General features: G+C 52.1%; 1 protein-coding gene across 4 annotated transcripts in view; it reads left to right on the top strand.

Moving 5' to 3' along the window:
* The window catches only part of LOC134024047 (mannosyl-oligosaccharide 1,2-alpha-mannosidase IC), a 140,354-nt gene extending 124,177 nt beyond the window's left edge, over nt 1-16,177 (top strand). For 3 of the 4 annotated variants that reach the window (XM_062466433.1, XM_062466436.1, XM_062466435.1), the window contains exons 5-13: nt 101-195; nt 2,139-2,265; nt 2,808-2,901; nt 4,199-4,314; nt 5,250-5,472; nt 12,206-12,378; nt 13,396-13,511; nt 14,311-15,665; nt 15,715-16,177. In XM_062466433.1, the coding sequence (XP_062322417.1) occupies nt 101-195; nt 2,139-2,265; nt 2,808-2,901; nt 4,199-4,314; nt 5,250-5,472; nt 12,206-12,378; nt 13,396-13,511; nt 14,311-14,437 (1,071 nt within the window). In that variant the 3' untranslated portion in view covers nt 14,438-15,665; nt 15,715-16,177. The remainder of the gene's footprint in view (nt 1-100; nt 196-2,138; nt 2,266-2,807; nt 2,902-4,198; nt 4,315-5,249; nt 5,473-12,205; nt 12,379-13,395; nt 13,512-14,310; nt 15,666-15,714) is intronic. The other variant, XM_062466434.1, reaches the window with a different exon arrangement.
* The last annotated feature ends 7,511 nt before the right edge of the window (nt 16,178-23,688 follow it).

The following is a 23,688-nucleotide window of genomic DNA, read 5'->3' as shown; positions in this document are numbered from 1 at the left end:
CCTGGGTGCTGTGTCTTGGTGGTGGTGGAGGTGACTCCAGGGTGCTGTGTCTTGGTGGTGATGGAGGTGTGTGTGTTGACTGTATCTTGTCTGGCTGTAGATGTTCAAGCAGAAGGTTCTGGAGCTGGGAGAGAAGCTGCTTCCTGCCTTCAACACCCCCACAGGGATACCCAGGGGAGTTATCAACCTGGGCAGGTGAGACACACTCACACACACACACACACGCACACACACATGCACACACACGCACACACACACACATGCACACACACAGGGATTCCCAGGGGAGTTATCAACCTGGGCAGGTGAGACATACTCACACACGCACGCACACACACATGCACACACACACACACACACACATGCACACACACACACACACACACACATGCACACACACACACACAGGGATTCCCAGGGGAGTTATCAACCTGGGCAGGTGAGACACGCACACACACACACACACGATCAGTTCTCTTTCACAGAGATGAAAACGTGGCACTGTTATTTAAAACATTTAAAAGTTGCGTGCAGTTATATTCACGCCTGAATAACTTCAAATGACGTCTTAAATTGTGCTCATTGCGTCTGCTCTTTTATTCATGATATTTAATATAGCTTTTTCCAGATGGCATATTTGTAGTTATATATATCATATTCATCATTATATATATATATTAGGGCTGGGAATCAATCTTTTTTTTTTACAAATTATTCGCACAATATGCTGTGATTAATCACATTTTCCCAGAGCTCGTTATCATCATGTAAAACACTGAATTAAATCAATTAACACAAGTTTATTTTAAATAGAACATTTTATGACATCTTGTAAACTGTAAACAGTCTCTCCTGGGAACTACAGAATAGTCATTCCCATCAAATATATGCAGCAACTTTATAAACAACAAAGTGTTTAAGTGCGAGTTGAATATTTAAAGTTTAAACCCTGAAGGTTATCAAAAATACTGGACAGGGCTCTACGCTATCTTTTTTTTGCTTTTTTTGTGCCCCCAAGTGAACATTTTTAGGGGCACAGACAAAAACCTTAGGGGCACAGTGAGTTTCTGTTTTTCAAAACTTTAAACATTGCATCATTATTAGACTATTGAATGAATTAGACAAAATTGACCGGAAACAGAATTGGTTACTTATTTGTTCATTACATATTCATGTATAACTTTTTTGTATTCATTGTAACATTGTTTCAAACTGACTGGCTTGGCCAAGCTTTGTAGCTTGATCTTTTTCCAGCTGATAGCCAGACAGTTTTCAGCACATTTAGAGGCTTCAAAGAGGGCGCCTCTGTACTGATCCGAATGAGGTCCACTATGGTGGATGGGTTCAAACTACTCATAAATGGGAAATGTCGTTTTTTTTTTGTATTCGCACCGGTGTTCATGTAGGGTCGCAACTGCGCTCTTGGTTTTCAGCATGGCTTGCGGCAGGACAGAAGGGGATTCGGTTGGGGGGTTAATTTGTTGACGGAAGTATTGTTTTAAGTTTCTATTGTTAAACTTGTGTTTATTTTGGTATGTGTTGTGTTGGACGTTAGTTTGCTTAGTTCTATTGTTCACACTGAGTGTGAAGGTTAGCTAGCTAGATCGCTAGCCATGCTGTTACAGCGCAGGACAGATGCAGTTAGCTATCGCAGGACGCAGCCTATGAGGCTTATCCGAGTCATGATTATTAGTAGTTTAAATCTTTCTACAAAAAGACGAATAAACGTATCCTGTTGAAAATAATGGCTTGAGCATTTTCGGGTTCACGCAAAAATGGTCTTGCGTTAATGCTGCTAAATTATTTTTTATGCGTTAAACATTTGAAATTAATTGCTAAGATTAACGCGATAACTTTCCCAGCCCTAAGATATATTATATATATATATATATATATATATATCATCTTCTCAGGAGTCAGTAGGTGATTGTTGTGGGAGGGAAGAGGGAAGACTCCCTCCCTCCTCCCACTTCCATACGTGCGTGTGAGTGTGTGTGTGCGGTGCTCACCAGGTGCGGTGTGTGTGTGTGTGTGTGCGGTGCTCACCAGGTGCGGTGTGTGTGTGTGTGTGTGCGGTGCTCACCAGGTGCGGTGTGTGTGTGTGTGCGGTGCTCACCAGGTGCGGTGTGTGTGTGTTGCAGTGGGACCAGCTGGAGCTGGGGCTGGGCGTCGGCAGGTAGCAGCATCCTGGCTGAGTTTGGGACTCTGCATCTGGAGTTCCTCCACCTGTCTCAGCTGTCAGGAAACCCTGTCTACACAGAGAAGGTCTCAACTACACTACCCACAATGCCCTGCCACAAACACCTGCACCCTGACGCTACTACACTACCCACAATGCCCCGCCACAAACACCTGCACCCCGACGCTACTACACTACCCACAATGCCCCGCCACAAACACCTGCACCCCGACGCTACTACACTACCCACAATGCCCCGCCACAAACACCTGCACCCCGACGCTACTACACTACCCACAATGCCCCGCCACAAACACCTGCACCCCGACGCTACTACACTACCCACAATGCCCTGCCACAAACACCTGCACCCCGACGCTACTACACTACCCACAATGCCCCGCCACAAACACCTGCAGCCCGACGCTACTACACTACCCACAATGCCCCGCCACAAACACCTGCAGCCCGACGCTACTACACTACCCACAATGCCCCGCCACAAACACCTGCACCCCAACGCTACCATATAAGGGATGGATCTTAATGTGTGTGTCAGAATCATATGTAGATGTGTGCTGCTGGCGGCTGTCTGAGGCTGTGTGTGTGTGTGTGTGTGTGTGTGCAGGTGATGAACATCAGGAAGCTCCTGAACAGGATGGAGAAGCCCCATGGCCTCTACCCCAACTTCCTGAGTCCGGTCACTGGGAGCTGGGTGCAGCGTGAGTACCTCAGACCCCCTCTGAGGGGCACACCTGCCCCCCTCAACACACACACCTGCCCCCCCCACACACACACACTGTCTCTAGTTTAACTCAGGCTTGGTATGAACATGTGGTTAGGATGTGGGGAACATGAACACTCACAGCTCAGATCAGGTTCCTTCAGGACCCAGCTTCTTCCAGTCCTCAGAAAAGCACACTTCCTGACTGTCCTCAGAAGAGCACACTTCCAGTACATGAAGCCTGTTTACTCAGCATCCCTATTCCCCTCAGTCATCAGCCTAAGATGACTTGGCTGCAGGGACAGAGCCAGCCTGCTGGAGAGTCAACAGATCACCTCCGCTGCCCTCAGCCTGGCCCCACACACAGGAGCACACACACCACTGGCCCCACACACAGGAGCACACACACCACTGGCCCCACACACAGGAGCACACACACCACAGGCCCCACACACAGGAACACACACACCACTGGCCCCACACACAGGAGCACACACACCACAGGCCCCACACACAGGAGCACACACACCACTGGCCCCACACACAGGAGCACACACACCACTGGCCCCACACACAGGAGCACACACACCACTGGCCCCACACACAGGAGCACACACACCACAGGCCCCACACACAGGAGCACACACACCACTGGCCCCACACACAGGAGCACACACACCACAGGCCCCACACACAGGAGCACACACACCACTGGCCCCACACACAGGAGCACACACACCACTGGCCCCACACACAGGAACACACACACCACTGGCCCCACACACAGGAACACACACACCACTGGCCCCACACACAGGAGCACACACACCACTGGCCCCACACACAGGAACACACACACCACTGGCCCCACACACAGGAGCACACACACCACAGGCCCCACACACAGGAGCACACACACCACTGGCCCCACACACAGGAGCACACACACCACAGGCCCCACACACAGGAACACACACACCACTGGCCCCACACACAGGAGCACACACACCACAGGCCCCACACACAGGAACACACACACCACTGGCCCCACACACAGGAACACACACACCACAGGCCCCACACACAGGAACACACACACCACTGGCCCCACACACAGGAGCACACACACCACAGGCCCCACACACAGGAACACACACACCACAGGCCCCACACACAGGAACACACACACCACTGGCCCTGATTAAATCCTGTTTGAGCTCCTGATTCAGTGGGAGTGTTTCCAGGGAGCCGCAGAGTAACGTGTTTAGAGGAGTAACGGCTTGTCTCTGTCTCAGACCACGTCTCTGTGGGGGGCCTGGGGGACAGCTTCTACGAGTATCTCATCAAATCATACCTGATGTCAGACAAGACGGACCAAGAGGCCAAAACCATGTACTACAGTGCTCTGGAGGTAGGTACTGTTCACCCTCTCACCCAGGGAGGGAAGGAGGTACTGTTCACCCTCTCACCCAGGGGGGGAAGGAGGTACTGTTCACCCTCTCACCCAGGGGGGGAAGGAGGTACTGTTCACCCTCTCACCCAGGGGGGGAAGGAGGTACTGTTCACCCTCTCACCCAGGGGGGGAGGGAGGTGTCTGGGGGGGGCGGAGGGACAGGAGAGGGGAGGGGGGAGAGGGAGGGTGGAGAGAGGATGGGGGAGGGGGGGGGGGCTGGAGAGGGGATGGGGGAGAGGGGGGGTGGAGAGAGGATGGGGGAGGGGGGGGGGCTGGAGAGGGGATGGGGGAGAGGGGGAGCAGGAGAGAGGAGGGGTGGCAGGAGAGGGGAGGGGGGAGAGGGGGGGGCTGCAGAGGGGAGAAGAGAACAGTGATCCTATCTGGTCATTTTTCATCAAAATCTCAGGAATAAGTTATGTCTCATACTGATATGAATGAAATAACACACAAACAAGCACACCCTAACTCCAGGTAGTAAACTCTGAGATGCTACTCAACACCTCTGCAGAAACTCTCCCTCCCTCTCTCTCTCTCGCTCTCTCTCTCTCTCTCTCTCTGTCCCTCTCTCTCACACTCTCTCTCTTTCTCTCTCCCTCTCTGTCTTTCTTTGCAGCAGATTTATATGTCTCTCACCCCAGATAGAATAGAATCTCAATGAGCCTTGACTTCAGTTCACCATAAAGTAGGCCCATGTGTTCTTCTGTACATAAACCATGCCATAGGTAGAGCCAGCTGGTCCACTGTGCTGTTGTTGTGTCTAGGCTGAGGTAGCTCTGTGTTCCTGCTGTAACAGGCAGGAGATGTGCTGTGTTAGATATGTGTTCCTGCTGTAACAGGCCAGGTGTTACCCCCCACCCCTATCCCCCCTCCCCCCTATCCCCCCCACCCCCCAGGCCATTGAGGCTAACCTGGTGCAGAAGTCAGTGGGGGGTCTCACCTACATGGCAGAGTGGAGGGGGGGTATCCTGGACCACAAGATGGGGCACCTGGCCTGCTTCTCTGGGGGCATGGTGGGGCTGGGGGCAGACGATGCAGACACGCCCCAGAAGAGGCAGCACTACCTGGACCTGGCCGCTGAGATCACACACACCTGCCATGAGAGCTATGCACGCTCAGGTGAGCACACACACCTCTCACACACCTCCTACACACACACACCTGCTACACACACACCTCCTACACACAGGTGAGTGAGTCCCTCTCAGATGAGTCAGTCCCTCTCAGGTGAGTCAGTCCCTCTCAGGTGAGTCAGTCCCTCTCAGGTGAGTGAGTCCCTCTCAGGTGAGTGAGTCTCTCTCAGGTGAGTGAGTCTCTCTCAGGTGAGTCAGTCCCTCTCAGGTGAGTGAGTCTCTCTCAGGTGAGTGAGTCTCTCTCAGGTGAGTCAGTCCCTCTCAGGTGAGTGAGTCTCTCTCAGGTGAGTGAGTCCCTCTCAGATGAGTCAGTCCCTCTCAGGTGAGTGAGTCCCTCTCAGGTGAGTGAGTCTCTCTCAGGTGAGTGAGTCCTTCTCAGGTGATTGGTGTGCGCTGCTGCTGACATGATGTTTCATTCATATTCAGTTCCCATCGTCTCACTTGCAGATGATCATTTCATAGTTCCGCTTGTGTAAGCTGTTAGAAAGCCTGGAAATCACACTGTTTTTTTACGGTTCCACTACATAACGTTCTTATTTGGGGGGGGGGGGTGAACTTGGTGGTGTAGAAAATCAGAAATAGAGTTGGGATGTTAGGAGAAAATTAAAAGGCTTCAGGCGTTTTGATTTCTTGCTGAATAAAGCAGGGAGAGTGTTCTAGTATCTGGGATTCAGAAGCAGGAAGGGTGATCCAGCTGGAGCTAACAACATGCCATGTCTCTCTGGTGTGGAATAACAGTGCTCCTCAATTATTCTCTAACATCTCCCCAGACTTGGTGGAGCTCATGCTCTCTGTGGTAGGCGGTAGAAAGTGTCAGTTTTGTAATTGGAGATAGAGGGGAGAAAGAGAGGAGATGAGAAGAGGGGAGAGCGAGGAGGGCGAGGAAGAGGGAGAGGGAGGGAGGGAGGGAGGGAGGGAGGGAGGGGAGAGAGAGGGAGAGGGAGGGAGGGAGGGAGGGAGGGAGGGAGGGAGGGAGGGAGGGAGGGAGAGGGAGAGGGAGAGGGAGAGAGAGAGAGGGGGTGACCAGTGGTAACCAGGGGTGACTGGAGGCCACGCCCAGTCTGTGTTGAGTCTGGCAGCTGATGAGGAGGGCTTGATATAGTCATGCTTCCATTCCTCCCTTCTCCACCCTCCCCTGTCTTCTCCGACCTCCCCCAGCCAGCCTGTTGCTGTGTTGGCAGGGGGCCAGCAGAGCGCTGTGAGAAGCAGCTTTCTTTGTCAGTTGTAAAGTCATGGCTGAGTGGCATCCACTCCACGACGCCCAGCAGATCTCTCCTTCCTCCAGGACGTCTCACCCTCCAGAAGCTGCTGCCCTCCCTGGTAAACACCAAGCAGCTTTTAACAAGAGCACAAACTCAGGCTAATGGAATCAACTGAAAAAATAAGGAAGAAAATAGTTTTCCGGAGGCAGATTGAACATGTTGAGTACATTAAGACTCCAGAGGAGTGATGATTCATGCAGAGAGGGATCCAGACAGTCTCCAGACAGGGGGATCAGGGGAGATTACTGCTCTGGGCCCAGATAGAGGCAGGCCAAGGCAGACTGAGGCAGACCGAGGCAGACTCAGGCCTACAGACGTGACCAGTCTCTTCTCCTAGGAGCTGAATCCGGAATCATATTGTTGTTCAGGAGAGGATCCTTATGGCTCTCCCACCCCAGATGCCTGAAACACAAACACACATTACCCCAGATTACCTACCCCAGATTACCTACCCCAGATTACCTACCCCAGATTACCTACCCCAGATTACCTACCCCAGATCATCTACCCCAGGTTACCTACCACAGATCATCTACCCCAGATTACCTACCCCAGATTACCTACCCCAGATTACCTACCCCAGATTACCTACCCCAGATTACCTACCCCAGATTACCTACCCCAGATCATCTACCCCAGGTTACCTACCACAGATCATCTACCCCAGATTACCTACCCCAGATTACCTACCCCAGATTACCTACCCCAGATTACCTACCCCAGATCATCTACCCCAGGTTACCTAGCACAGATCATCTACCCCTGATTACCTACCCCAGATTACCTACCCCAGATCATCTACCCCAGGTTACCTACCACAGATCATCTACCCCAGGTTACCTACCACAGATCATCTACCCCAGATTACCTACCACAGATCATCTACCCCAGATTACCTACCCCAGTTCATGTACCCCAGATCATCTACCCCAGATTACCTACCCCAGATTACCTATCCCATATTATCTACCCCAGATTACCTACCCCAGATAACCTGCCCCAGATTACCTACCCCAGATAACCTACCCCAGATTACCTACCCCAGATTATCTACCCCAGATTACCTAACCCAGATCATCTACCCCAGATCATCTACCCCAGATTACCTACCCCAGATCATCTACCTCAGATTACCTACCACAGATCATCTACCCCAGATTACCTACCCCAGATCATCTACCCCAGATCATCTACCCCAGATCATCTACCCCAGATCATCTACCCCAGATTACCTACCCCAGATTACCTACCCCAGATTACCTACCCCAGATAACCTGCCCCAGATTACCTACCCCAGATCATCTATCTCAGATTTCCTACCCCAGATTACCTACCCCAGATCATCTACCCCAGATTACCTACCACAGATAACCTACAGATTACCTACCACAGATTATCTACCCAAGATTACCTAACCCAGATCATCTACCCCAGATAATTTACCCCAGATTACCTACCCCAGATTACCTACCCCAGATTATCTACCCCAGATCATCTACCCCAGATTACCTACCTCAGATAACCTTCTCCAGACAACATACAAAAGACACATACTACACCGGATAAGCTACATCTGATAACCAAACTACCCCTGATAGCCTATGCTAGATAACCTACAGAAGACACACACGACACTAGATAACCAACCTACACCAGATAATTCACACACTACACCAACCAGATACACCAACATGTTCTCCTGTCTGATGTCAGAGCAGCCCTCTCTCCTCCTGTCTCCTGCAGTCTGGCTCCCCTGCAGGTGCAACACACCAGCACACACCATGGATTTGTTTCTGTTCCATCACAACAGCCAATTACACCAAAGGACAGCCCACAGGGAGACAGACGCAGCCAATAATCACGCGCCGACTCGGCTGTATCTGATTGGCCGTGTTGAGAATCGATGGTGTTGTCAACAACACAGGTTATCTATCGTGATGTGGTTTGTTGGAATTAGCAAGAAATACATAACCCCAGGCATGCTTCAGGGGGGAGGAGTTTAGTGGCTCAGCGCCATGGGAAACACAGTCAAGTCTAGTCTGGATGTGAGGTTATCTCTCCCAGGGTGCAGTGAAATATGTTTACACTCTTTAAACTGTCGCTGAGCAATAGTCTCCTTGTTTGACTCTGCTTGTTCATTATCCTGACCACACAGACGCACACACAGGCACACACACACAAGCAAACACGCACACACAAACACCCACGTCAATAGTAACATAATGAGTTGTCAGTATCAGAGTTAGTTTGAGGCAGACCCAGTGGGCCGTGTGTCTGTCTTAGTTTGTTATTTCTGAGTGATTCTCCATCGCGGCCGGGCACGGCCACTCACAGGCCCACCTCTCCAGGCGGTGACCACAGAGACCCTGCTGCCCAGAACCTCATTTATCAGCTCCTGTTCACACACTGCTCCCTGGCCAATGCACATTCCTGGGCCAGCAGCAGCTCTGGGCCATAACACACTGGAATCAGCGCTGTGTCGTTCTGTGGGACACAATCCGTGCTTGTTTTGTTCTGTTTTGGCCTGTCAGCCTGTATAGGAGACAACACTAGAGCAGATGTCCGTCTGCATCTGTGTCTGAGAGCCTGCTAGGTAGAGAAGCTAATTAGCTGGAGCAAGGAGCTCAAGCAGGTAGAACAGTTAGGCAGATAGGCAGTTGACTAGTGCATTTGTTTTATTGTAGACAATATTTATTACAGGTTTAGAATACGTATTATAGATTTAGATAGGCTGCAAGGAATTGTCAAGAGAAGCAGGGCTAAATAATTCCAGTCTACCTGTACTTGTAACAAATGGCAAACAAATGTTAAACTATTGTGACGTGTGTGTGTGTGCGCGTACGTGTTTGTGTGTGTGTGTGCCAGACTCATCTTATGTGGTGTTTTATTTACTCTAGGTTATTTTTCATTTTGTATAGTTTACAAATAACTAGCTATGAAGACTTTTTTCCACAACTATGAATGTTTTGCTATCTGCTAGGGCCTGCTCTCTCTCCTCTGCTAGTGACAGGTCCTGCTCTCTCTCTTCTGCTAGTGACAGGGCCTGCTCTTTCTCCTCTGCTAGTGACAGGGCCTGCTCTCTCCTCTGCTAGTGACAGAGCCTGCTCTCTCTCCTCTGCTAGTGACAGAGCCTGCTCTCTCTCTTCTGCTAGTGACAGAGCCTGCTCTCCTCTGCTAGTGACAGGTCCTGCTCTCTCTCTTCTGCTAGTGACAGGGCCTGCTCTCTCTCCTCTGCTAGTGACAGGTCCTGCTCTCTCTTCTCTGCTAGTGACAGAGCCTGCTCTCTCTCTTCTGGTAGTGACAGGTCCTGCTCTCTCTCCTCTGCTAGTGACAGGGCCTGCTCTCTCTCCTCTGCTAGCGACAGGGCCTGCTCTCTCTTCTCTGCTAGTGACAGGGCCTGCTCTCTCTCCTCTGCTAGTGACAGAGCCTGCTCTCTTTCCTTTGCTAGTGACAGAGCCTGCTCTCTCTCTTCTGCTAGTGACAGAGCCTGCTCTCTCCTTTGCTAGTGACAGGTCCTGCTCTCTCTCTTCTGCTAGTGACAGGGCCTGCTCTCTCTCCTCTGCTAGTGACACAGCCTGCTCTCTCTCCTCTGCTAGTGACAGGGCCTGCTCTCTCTCCTCTGCTAGTGACAGGTCCTGCTCTCTCTTCTCTGCTAGTGACAGGGCCTGCTGTCTCTCCTCTGCTAGTGACAGAGCCTTCTCTCTCTTCTCTGCTAGTGACAGGGCCTGCTGTCTCTCCTCTGCTAGTGACAGAACCTGCTCTCTCTCCTCTTCTAGTGACAGAGCCTGCTCTCTCTCCTCTTCTAGTGACAGAGCCTGCTCTCTCTCCTCTGCTAGTGACAGAACCTGCTCTCTCTCCTCTGCTAGTGACAGAGCCTGCTCTCTCTTCTCTGCTAGTGACAGGGCCTGCTGTCTCTCCTCTGCTAGTGACAGAACCTGCTCTCTCTCCTCTGCTAGTGACAGAGCCTTCTCTCTCTTCTCTGCTAGTGACAGGGCCTGCTGTCTCTCCTCTGCTAGTGACAGAACCTGCTCTCTCTCCTCTTCTAGTGACAGAGCCTGCTCTCTCTCCTCTTCTAGTGACAGAGCCTGCTCTCTCTCCTCTGCTAGTGACAGAACCTGCTCTCTCTCCTCTGCTAGTGACAGAGCCTGCTCTCTCTTCTCTGCTAGTGACAGGGCCTGCTGTCTCTCCTCTGCTAGTGACAGAACCTGCTCTCTCTCCTCTGCTAGTGACAGAGCCTTCTCTCTCTTCTCTGCTAGTGACAGGGCCTGCTGTCTCTCCTCTGCTAGTGACAGAACCTGCTCTCTCTCCTCTTCTAGTGACAGAGCCTGCTCTCTCTCCTCTTCTAGTGACAGAGCCTGCTCTCTCTCCTCTGCTAGTGACAGAGCCTGCTCTCTCTCCTCTGCTAGTGACAGAACCTGCTCTCTCTCCTCTGCTAGTGACAGAGCCTGCTGTCTCTCCTCTGCTAGTGACAGAGCCTGCTCTCTCTCCTCTGCTAGTGACAGAGCCTGCTGTCTCTCCTCTGCTAGTGACAGAGCCTGCTCTCTCTCCTCTGCTAGTGACAGAGCCTGCTCTCTCTCCTCTGCTAGTGACAGAACCTGCTCTCTCTCCTCTGCTAGTGACAGAGCCTGCTCTCTCTCCTCTGCTAGTGACAGAACCTGCTCTCTCTCCTCTGCTAGTGACAGAGCCTGCTCTCTCTCCTCTGCTAGTGACAGAGCCTGCTCTCTCTCCTCTGCTAGTGACAGAACCTGCTCTCTCTCCTCTGCTAGTGACAGAGCCTGCTGTCTCTCCTCTGCTAGTGACAGAGCCTGCTCTCTCTCCTCTGCTAGTGACAGAGCCTGCTCTCTCTCCTCTGCTAGTGACAGGGCCTGCTCTCTCTCCTCTGCTAGTGACAGAACCTGCTCTCTCTCCTCTGCTAGTGACAGAGCCTGCTCTCTCTCCTCTGCTAGTGACAGAGCCTGCTCTCTCTCCTCTGCTAGTGACAGAGCCTGCTCTCTCTTCTCTGCTAGTGACAGAGCCTGCTCTCTCTCCTCTGCTAGTGACAGAGCCTGCTCTCTCTCCTCTGCTAGTGACAGAACCTGCTCTCTCTCCTCTGCTAGTGACAGAGCCTGCTGTCTCTCCTCTGCTAGTGACAGAGCCTGCTCTCTCTCCTCTGCTAGTGACAGAGCCTGCTCTCTCTCCTCTGCTAGTGACAGGGCCTGCTCTCTCTCCTCTGCTAGTGACAGAACCTGCTCTCTCTCCTCTGCTAGTGACAGAGCCTGCTCTCTCTCCTCTGCTAGTGACAGAGCCTGCTCTCTCTCCTCTGCTAGTGACAGAGCCTGCTCTCTCTTCTCTGCTAGTGACAGAGCCTGCTCTCTCTCCTCTGCTAGTGACAGAGCCTGCTCTCTCTCCTCTGCTAGTGACAGAGCCTGCTCTCTCTCCTCTGCTAGTGACAGAGCCTGCTCTCTCTCCTCTCTTCAGCCACCAAGCTGGGTCCGGAGGCGTTCCGGTTTGACGGCGGCGCCGAGGCGACGGCCACCCGTCTGAGTGACAGATACTACATCCTGAGGCCAGAGGTCATCGAGAGCTACATGTACATGTGGCGCCTGACCCACGACCCCAAGTACCGAGAGTGGGGCTGGGAGGCTGTGGAGGTGAGTGGGACGGGGCAGGGGGAGCAGGGCGGGGCAGGGGGAGCAGGGCGGGGCAGGGGGGTGGGGCAGGGGGAGCGGGGCAGGGGGAGCAGGGCGGGGCAGGGGGAGCAGGGCGGGGCAGGGGGGTGGGGCAGGGGGAGCAGGGCGGGGCAGGGGGAGCGGGGCAGGGGGAGCAGGGCGGGGCAGGGGGAGCAGGGCGGGGCAGGGGGAGCAGGGCGGGGCAGGGGGAGCAGGGCGGGGCAGGGCGGGGCAGGAGGAGCAGGGCGGGGCAGGGGGGGCAGGGGGAGCAGGGTGGGGCAGGGGGAGCAGGGCGGGGCAGGGGGGTGGGACGGAGGCTGGCCTAAATGACTAAATGTACTGCAGGTCCTGGTTAATGAGGACGTATTAGTCAGCCTTTGTTATGATGACATAATCTGCACGCCTAGCCATGGACTCATCCACTGCTGTCTGTAGAGAGGCGTGTGTTAGGCATGTGTTAAGCGTGTGTTAAGCGTGTGTTAGGCGTGTGTTTAGCGTGTGTTAAGTGTGTGTTAAGCGTGTGTTAAGTGTGTGTTAGGCGTGTGTTTAGCGTGTGTTAAGTGTGTGTTAAGCGTGTGTTAAGCGTGTGTTAAGTGTGTGTTAGGCGTCTGTTAGGCGTGTGTTAAGCGTGTGTAAGCGTGTGTTAGGCGTGTGTTTAGCGTGTGTTAAGTGTGTGTTAAGCGTGTGTTAAGCGTGTGTTAGGCGTCTGTTAGGCGTGTGTTAAGCGTGTGTTACATGTGTGTTAAGCGTGTGTTAGGCGTGTGTTTAGCGTGTGTTAAGTGTGTGTTAAGCGTGTGTTAAGCGTGTGTTAAGCGTGTGTTAAGTGTGTGTTAGGCGTCTGTTAGGCGTGTGTTAAGCGTGTGTTAAGTGTGTGTTAAGCGTGTGTTAGGCGTCTGTTAGGCGTGTGTTAAGCGTGTGTTAAACGTGTGTTAAGCGTCTGTTAGGCGTGTGTTAAGTGAGTGTTAAGCGTGTGTTAAGCATGTGCCCTGGCGTCTCCAGGCGCTGGAGAAGCACTGCAGGGTGGAGAGCGGCTTCTCTGGGATCCGAGACGTGTACTCCTCCTCCGCCAGCCACGACAACATGCAGCAGAGCTTCTTCCTGTCAGAAACTCTCAAGTAGGTCCCCACACACACACACACATACACACACACACACACACCATACACACACATACACACACATACACCATACACACATACCCTACACACACACACACACACACCATACACACACATACACACACACACATACACCATACACACATACCCTACACACACACCATACACACTCACTCCCTACACTCACACACACATACACACACCATACACACACACACACACACACCATACACACACATACACACACACACACACCATACACACACACACACACCATACACACACATACACACACACACACACACACACCATACACACACACACACACACATACACACACACACACACACCATACACAAACATACACACACACACACCATACACACACACACACACACACACATACACACATACCCTACACACACACCATACACACACATACACACACACACATACACCATACACACATACCCTACACACACACCATACACACTCACTCCCTACACTCACACACACATACACACACCATACACTCACACACACACACACACACACACCATACACACACAGACACACACATACACCATACACACATACCCTACACACACACCATACACACTCACTCCATACACTCACACACACACATACACACACCATACACTCACACACACCATTTACACACATACCATACACACACACATACACACAACACATACACACAAACAAACCAAACCTTTTTATTTCTCACTGTTCCCCCCCCTCTCCCCTCCTCCCCCCCCCCCCCTCCCTACCTCAGATATCTGTACCTCCTCTTCTCAGATGATGACCTGCTGCCGCTGGAGGACTGGGTGTTCAACACAGAGGCTCACCCCCTCCCTGTGATCCGCCAGGCCTGTCTGCAGGAGGCTCCTGCAGCAGCATAGACTCATACACACACACTCATATACACACACACAGTATGTACACACACATACAGTATATACACACACACTCATACACACACACACCAACATACACGTACATACCAACACACCGCAGGTCTCGTGTCACCATGGGCCTGTGTCACCATGGCTCTGTGTCACCATGGTGTCACCATGGCCCTGTGTCACCATGGTGTCACCATGGCCCTGTGTCACTATGGCCCTGTGTCACTAGTGGCCTGTGTCACTATGGCCCTGTGTCACCATGGTGTCACCATGGCCCTGTGTCACCATGGTGTCACCATGGCCCTGTGTCACTATGGCCCTGTGTCACCATGGCCTTGTGTCACTATGGCCCTGTGTCACTATGGCCCTGTGTCACCATGGTGACACCATGGTGGCCCTGTTATGGACTCTTATTTCCTTTCCAGTAAAGGATCTTGTTGTATACGCTGTGATTGTATATGCCTGAGCCCACACATCCTGCCCAAACTACTTTTATTGTGGACAATCAAACGAACATGACTTTCATGAACAGATTAGAGCACCTTTATTTCCTGTCTGTCCTCTGTGAGGAACACCAGTACCTGCAGACCCAGATGTTTGGGAGAAGGGTTGGGCTTGTGAAAGAAAATGAGAGAGCTTTCATTTGTTTTTTTTCACTCCCCTTGGAGAAATTAAGATCTTTTTCTTGATCTTGCAGTTGCTTTCTATGCGGGTGCGCATGTGTGTGTATGTGTGTTTGTGTGTGTGTGTGTGTGTGTGTTTGTGTGTGTGTACGTGTGTGTACGCGTGTGTATGCGTGTGTATGTGTGTGTGTTCTCTTTGACCAAAGTTTCCTTTGTGTTGGTGTTTCTCCTTCTTATAACAGATGTTTCTACGAGAGGTGAGACCAACAGCAAGCAGTACTAATGAACATCTAATGTAGAAAATGTGTATAAATTAAAATCATGAAATCCCCCAGATAAACCGTGACCACCCTCTTCCTGGTCAAACAGAAAACCGACGGCATATGGAGAAAAGGTCAAATGGTGGACACTGAAGTGATTTTACATCTCTAGGGACCATTCTTAGCTTACGTTTATTTTGTTTACGGGACTCTTTTTCTTAAATCGTCTCTACCTTCTTTATTTCTAAGCTACATTTCCTGTTTGGTGACTCCCAGACCAGACTGGCCACGCTGGCTAGTCAGACTGGCCACGCTGGCTAGTCAGACTGGCCACGCTGGCTAGTCAGACTGGCCACGCTGGCTAGTCAGACTGGCCACGCTGGCTAGTCAGGCTGGCCACGCTGGCTAGTCAGGCTGGCTAGTCAGGCTGGCTAGTCAGGCTGGCTAGTCAGGCTGGCTAGTCAGGCTGGCCACGCTGGCTAGTCAGGCTGGGGTTTTTCCAAGATGGCGGCGCCCATGGCTGAGAGCCAGCATGGCGAATGTAAACAGAGCCTGCTGCAGGTGGGACAGGAGAGGGAGGTGTTCCTACCTGGGTGGCCGAGAGACCCTGAACAGTCCTCTGTCCTTTTGGATCTTTCTTTTTTTTACTTTATTATTTTTGGGTTATTTTCTTTCTTTTTTTGCTTCCCTCAGGTGTTTCTGTAAAATATGAAATGGTTTGATTTCGATGCTAGTTACTGTTGATATTAATTATTGTTATTTCTTCTTACTGTTGATTTGACTTATCTTTCATTGATAAATATTTTTCAAAAATTGATAAAAGACCTGTGCAACTTTGTACATTTAAACCACAAGCAGTGCTGTCTTCTTTTAATAACTGTCTTCAATTGGGGAGGGGGAGGGTGGGAGGAGGAGGGGAGGGTGGGAGGAGGAGGAGAGGGGGGGAGGGGGGAGGAGGAGAGGGGAAGGGAGAGGAAGGGGGAGGAGGAGGGGAGGGGGGGAGGAGGAGAGGGGGGAGGAGGAGAGGGGAAGGGACAGGAAGAGGGGAAGGGGGAGGAGGAGGGAGGGGAGGAGGAGGAGGGGGGAGGAGGAGGGGAAGGGAGAGGAGGAGGGGGAGGTTGTAATCCATCTCTCTCTCTTCCTGCTGCCGTTACCATACCAGTCCACTTTACCAACCCCCCTCTCCTCCCCCATCACACGGGAACAGCTGATAGGTGTGTGTAGAGACAGGTGTCTCACTTTCCATCGCCATGGGAACAGGTCTAGTGATGAGGCTCTATGCTGTAACCACACACACATACCTACACATACCCACACATCCACACACTCACATACCTACTCACACGTATACACACACCACTCACATCCACACATACATATACCTCCCCACACATACACACTTGCACACACCTAAAAACATACACACATATCCACACACACACAAACACACATACACAATCATCATACATTAGGCTCTGTAACTACACACATCCACGAACACACTCACATCCACACACACGACAGTCTTACATTATGAATTTGAATGACTCCTCTCCACTCCTCCCGGCTCCTGGGTGTGTGTTGCTCCTGGGTGTGTGTTGCTCCTGGGTGTGTGTTGCTCCTGGTGTGTGTGTTGCTCCTGGGTGTGTGTGTTGCTCCTGGGTGTGTGTGTTGCTCCTGGGTGTGTGTGTTGCTCCTGGAGAGTGAGAGCATGTTCAGTTAGTAATACCTTCATACATCGATCTGTTGATGTTGGGATACAATGCTTGGTAAGCTTAATGTATATTGAAAAAGCTCATTCTGGACTGAAATAACAAATGGTATTTAGTTAAGCAGTTATTGATCTGAATAGATGCCTTTGCTTTGTGAGCGAGAGAGGATGAGATCCTTTTAAAAGACCACTTGTTCGTTTAATTAGTTTGAAGCATTCATGATCGGATTCCATGGAACAATATTTTTCTCCCTATTATCCACTTCAATGGCTATTAAATCTCTTAATTAAATGTGATGATTAATGAGATGATGCTGTTTAGCCAGGGCAGAGAACCAAAGGCATAAACTATGTTTATATAACCATCCAAATCACCAGAGGCCTCAGTGTGTAGTTAGTGTGTTCCCATGCATGCTGGTGTGTGTGTCCTTGTGTGTGAGTGCATATCCCTTTGTGCCAATGTGTGTCCTTGTGTGTGAGTGCATATCCCTTTGTGCATATGTGTGTCCTTGTGTGTGTTTATGTCCTTGAACATGTATGCATATGTGTTTGGGTGTGTATGTTATTTATGAAGTGTGTTTGTGAAATGTGTTTACACTGTGAATCACCTGTAGATAAACTAACACACTAAGAGGAGGAGATGGAATAAAAGGAGATGAGGGAAGGAAATGGTGGAGGGGGGATGAGGTGCGGGGGGAGGGGAGGGAAGAAAATGGTGGAGGGGGGATGAGGGGAGGGGGGAGGGGAGGGATGAAAATGGGGGAGGGGGGATGAGGGGAGGGGGGAGGGGAGGGAAGAAAATGGGGGAGGGGTGGGGAGGGGAGGGGGGCAGCTTGCTAGCACATGACACATCCTCTAACGCTAACCCTGTCTCAGAAAAGGTTCCTAGCTCCTTCTGATGTTCCTGCTGCACCATCAAGACAGGAGGTTGTCTCCCCTCAGTGTCGTTCCCAGGGTTTCCACCGATGCTGGAGATGAGGATTACATCCTGGCAGCAGTCTGGAGGGATCCACACTCTCTGCTAATCGAGGCTTTTTTATCTGAGTCTTGGTGTAATTACTGGCCCCATTGAAGATGGGGTCCTTATGAATTCTAATGCTAATTGTTCCAATTATTATAACTGTTGAGCTGTCAGCTCCTGTGATTGCGTCTCCCAGGTCTGCAGAGGCTGAATGACAGAATTACAGCTTCACAGACGCCCACTTTTACAGCAAGGCTGTTCCTCTCTCTACCTTCATTTCTTGCTCTCTTTCTCTTCCTCTACCGCTCTCGCAAGTTTTTTCTCTCCCTCTGTTTTTATTTTTCTATTCCCTCTCTTTCTGTTTCATGCATTCTTATTATCTCTCCCCCCCTCACTCCCCCGCTCTCTCTGCTAAGATATCTAACCACCCAAGTGGTCTGTGCTTCTGCATGATGGACAGGACACTGTATGTGTGTGTGTGTGTGTGTGTGTGTGTGTGTGGGTGTGTGGGTGTGTGTGTGTGTGTGTGTGCGTGCAGCAGATAGAAGCTCCGGAATACAAGAGCTGTTTACAAGAGTTGTTTTCATGACAGGATGTTCACATGACATCATCTGTGTTGTTGGTGGCTGAGTAGACCAGATAGACCCAGTCAGAACCAGATAGAACCAGTCAGAACCAGATAGAACCAGATAGACCCAGTTAGAACTGGCTCCAGTGCGTTGTTCATCTCAAAATGGATATCCCTGATTCCTCCTCACTGGTCGAGGGGGAGAGAGATTTAATAATCCACAATACTGCAAAGCCCCTCAGTGGGAACCTGATCGTTATATAATAACTCCTAATGAACACGCAGCCACAGTGGAGGCAGTATTATGCAGCTTTTTAATCCTATCACCAAGCCTGCTCATCACTTAACTCCTCAGAACAACCCTACTCTGCTGTCCTCACATCATCATGTCTGTGGCTGGATGTTACTCTGTCCTCACATCATCATGTATGTGGCTGGATGTTACTCTGTCCTCACATCATCATGTCTGTGGCTGGATGTTACTCTGTCCTCACATCATCATCCCACTCCTCCTCCTCCACCAGCTGTATACATTAAACAGGGTTTAAAGTGACTTACTGATGACTTTAAGTATTCCGGCTCTTTCTGCTTGATTGCGATCCTCACAGTGATGTTCAGCTTTAAACCCTCTGCTGCTCTCTTCCAGCGGGGGTCTCACTCAACAACAACAACAACAGCCACAATACAGTTCTGGAACTTTTGCCAATTAGGGGTGGAAGAGCCAGGGGGAAGGGAGATGGGAGAGGAGGGGGAGATGGGGGAGGGTGCCACGCCAGAGTGGAGGCAAACAAAAGGCCAGGAGAAGCTTAGAGTGCGGTACATTCTCCATTAAGAGAGAGTGATAATTGGAGAAGTCTTCTGGAAAATGCTGACGTTAATTATGACAGGGGGGGTAGGGGGAGGGGTAGGGGGAAGCAGGGGGAGGCAGGGGGAGGGGTAGGGGGAGGCAGGGGGAGGGGTAGGGGGAGGGGTAGGGGGAAGCAGGGGGAGGCAGGGGGAGGGGTAGGGGGAGGCAGGGGGAGGGGTAGGGGGAGGGGTAGGGGGAGGCAGGGGGAGGCAGGGGGAGGGGTAGGGGGAGGCAGGGGGAGGGGGAGGGGTAGGGGGAGGCAGGGGGAGGCAGGGGGAGGGGTAGGGGGAGGCAGGGGGAGAGGCAGGGGAGTAACTGTGATGGCTTTCTCCCCACACTCACATCTGTGTTAAGTGATGTGAAGTCATTTCCATAACTAATAACTATAGTGCCAGTCCCATCTGTCCCACAGACATGATCAAATAAACCCAGGAGCACCCAGTCACTGAGACCAGGAGCACCCAGTCACTGAGACCAGGAGCACCCAGTCACTGAGACCAGGAGCACCCAGTCACTGAGACCAGGAGTCACTGAGACCAGGAGCACTCAGTCACTGAGACCAGGAGTCACTGAGACCAGGAGCACTCAGTCACTGAGACCAGGAGTCACTGAGACCAGGAGCACCCAGTCACTGAGACCAGGAGTCACTGAGACCAGGAGCACCCAGTCACTGAGACCAGGAGTCACTGAGACCAGGAGCACCCAGTCACTGAGACCAGGAGTCACTGAGACCAGGAGCACCCAGTCACTGAGACCAGGAGTCACTGAGACCAGGAGCACCCAGTCACTGAGACCAGGAGTCACTGAGACCAGGAGCACCCAGTCACTGAGACCAGGAGTCACTGAGACCAGGAGCACCCAGTCACTGAGACCAGGAGTCACTGAGACCAGGAGCACCCAGTCACTGAGACCAGGAGTCACTGAGACCAGGAGCACCCAGTCACTGAGACCAGGAGTCACTGAGACCAGGAGCACCCAGTCACTGAGACTAGGAGTCACTGAGACCAGGAGCACCCAGTCACTGAGACCAGGAGTCACTGAGACCAGGAGCACCCAGTCACTGAGACCAGGAGCACCCAGTCACTGAGACCAGGAGTCACTGAAACCAGGAGCACCCAGTCACTGAGACCAGGAGTCACTGAGACCAGGAGCACCCAGTCACTGAGACCAGGAGTCACTGAAACCAGGAGCACCCAGTCACTGAGACTAGGAGTCACTGAGACCAGGAGCACCCAGTCACTGAGACCAGGAGTCACTGAGACCAGGAGCACCCAGTCACTGAGACCAGGAGCACCCAGTCACTGAGACCAGGAGTCACTGAGACCAGGAGCACCCAGTCACTGAGACCAGGAGCACCCAGTCACTGAGACCAGGAGTCACTGAAACCAGGAGCACCCAGTCACTGAGACCAGGAGTCACTGAGACCAGGAGCACCCAGTCACTGAGACCAGGAGCACCCAGTCAATGAGACCAGGAGCACCCAGTCACTGAGACCAGGAGTCACTGAGACCAGGAGCACCCAGTCACTGAGACCAGGAGCACCAGTCACTGAGACCAGGAGCACCCAGTCACTGAGACCAGGAGTCACTGAGACCAGGAGCACTCAGTCACTGAGACCAGGAGTCACTGAGACCAGGAGCACCCAGTCACTGAGACCAGGAGTCACTGAGACCAGGAGCACCCAGTCACTGAGACCAGGAGTCACTGAAACCAGGAGCACCCAGTCACTGAGACCAGGAGTCACTGAGACCAGGAGCACCCAGTCACTGAGACCAGGAGCACCCAGTCACTGAGACCAGGAGTCACTGAAACCAGGAGCACCCAGTCACTGAGACCAGGAGTCACTGAGACCAGGAGCACCCAGTCACTGAGACCAGGAGTCACTGAAACCAGGAGCACCCAGTCACTGAGACTAGGAGTCACTGAGACCAGGAGCACCCAGTCACTGAGACCAGGAGTCACTGAGACCAGGAGCACCCAGTCACTGAGACCAGGAGCACCCAGTCACTGAGACCAGGAGTCACTGAGACCAGGAGCACCCAGTCACTGAGACCAGGAGCACCCAGTCACTGAGACCAGGAGTCACTGAAACCAGGAGCACCCAGTCACTGAGACCAGGAGTCACTGAGACCAGGAGCACCCAGTCACTGAGACCAGGAGCACCAGTCACTGAGACCAGGAGCACCCAGTCACTGAGACCAGGAGTCACTGAGACCAGGAGCACCCAGTCACTGAGACCAGGAGCACCCAGTCAATGAGACCAGGAGCACCCAGTCACTGAGACCAGGAGTCACTGAGACCAGGAGCACCCAGTCACTGAGACCAGGAGCACCAGTCACTGAGACCAGGAGCACCCAGTCACTGAGACCAGGAGCACCCAGTCACTGAGACCAGGAGTCACTGAGACCAGGAGCACCCAGTCACTGAGACCAGGAGCACCCAGTCAATGAGACCAGGAGCACCCAGTCACTGAGACCAGGAGTCACTGAAACCAGGAGCACCCAGTCACTGAGACCAGGAGTCACTGAGACCAGGAGCACCCAGTCACTGAGACCAGGAGCACCCAGTCAATGAGACCAGGAGCACCCAGTCACTGAGACCAGGAGTCACTGAGACCAGGAGCACCCAGTCACTGAGACCAGGAGCACCAGTCACTGAGACCAGGAGCACCCAGTCACTGAGACCAGGAGCACCCAGTCACTGAGACCAGGAGTCACTGAGACCAGGAGCACCCAGTCACTGAGACCAGGAGTCACTGAGACCAGGAGCACTCAGTCATTGAGACCAGGAGTCACTGAGACCAGGAGCACCCAGTCACTGAGACCAGGAGCACCCAGTCACTGAGACCAGGAGTCACTGAGACCAGGAGCACTCAGTCACTGAGACCAGGAGTCACTGAGACCAGGAACACCCAGTCACTGAGACCAGGAGCACCAGTCACTGAGACCAGGAGCACACAGTCACTGAGACCAGGAGCACCCAGACCCGTTTATTAGAATCAGGACAGTGGACCCTGAGGACCAGGGTTGAAAACCACTAATCTAAAATACTGGGGTTGCCTTGATGACTTCTGGAATAAATCAAGGTTTAACATAAACACCATCCCAGTGCCTCCACTCTGTCAATTAACCTTTGTCTGATTATAGCTCTAATAGAGGTGTTAAAATAGAGAATAATTTATAGGCTAAGGGTTAGATTTGGGCAAAAAATTACATGGTTTGGTTGTTTAGACACAATGAAATGCTGCTTCACATCGTAGATGATGAGACAACAAGAAGCCGTTTTTTTTCACACAGAATAAATAGAGACTTATCTGCAGCAGTCCTGTGTCTGCAGCAGTCCTGTGTCTGCAGCAGTCCTGTGTCTGCAGCAGTCCTGTGTCTGCAGCAGTCCTGTGCTGCAGCAGTCCTGTGCTGCAGCAGTCCTGTGTGGTGTCTGTGGTAAAACCTCCCTGACCCACAGCGGCTGGTAGCAGGAGAGGGGGTTTTGTTGGACACTGCAGGCTTGTTTAGCTGGGTGCTGCTTGTTGTCCAGAGGCTGACACAACAAAACTCTCTCACCACAACAAGTCATGAATCACCCGGTGGTTCCCGTGGATACGGGAGGAGAAGGAAAGAAGTTGGCTCCAGCTCTACATCACTGCTGCTCACGTCAACCACAGCTTCCTAGTTCATCACCTGGACAGGGTCATGTGCTTCCCTCCCTCCCTTCCTTCCTCCTTCCTTCCTTCCTTCCTTCCTTCCTTCCTCCCTCCCTCCCTCCCTCCCTCCCTCCCTCCCTCCCTCCCTCCCTCCCTCCCTCCCTCCCTCCCTCCCTCCCTCCCTCCCTCCCTTCCTTCCTTCCTTCCTTCCTTCCTTCCTCCCTCCCTCCCTCCCTCCCTCCCTTCCTCCCTCCCTCCCTCCCTCCCTCCTTCCTTCCCTCCCTCCCTCCTTCCTTCCTTCCTCCCTCCCTCCCTCCCTCCCTCCTTTCCTGACAGAACCCATTTATCTTTGCCTTATTTCTCTCCCCCCTTTCTCCTCCTCTTCGTGTTCCTCTGCTGCCTCTGTCAGCAGACATCATGGAAACAGATGGGCTTGTCTAAGCTCCTGGGTATTACATTTGACACTTGATTCATTTAGCAGACACTTTCATCAAAAATGACGTACAAATATTGCCGACAGCAGAAAGTCCAGAACAGAAGTGCGTATTTTCTAACAGAAACGAACACTATTTTGGTGGTCAGAGTTAAGGAATCAACTGTATTTACCAGACACTGAGTAAAATAACATCTCAGCTACC

The sequence above is a fragment of the Osmerus eperlanus genome, chromosome 7 (assembly GCF_963692335.1).
Source record: "Osmerus eperlanus chromosome 7, fOsmEpe2.1, whole genome shotgun sequence".
NCBI lineage: Eukaryota > Metazoa > Chordata > Actinopteri > Osmeriformes > Osmeridae > Osmerus > Osmerus eperlanus.
The sequence above is the reverse complement of the archived record's forward strand: the minus strand, read 5'-3'. Positions and strand labels throughout refer to the sequence as shown.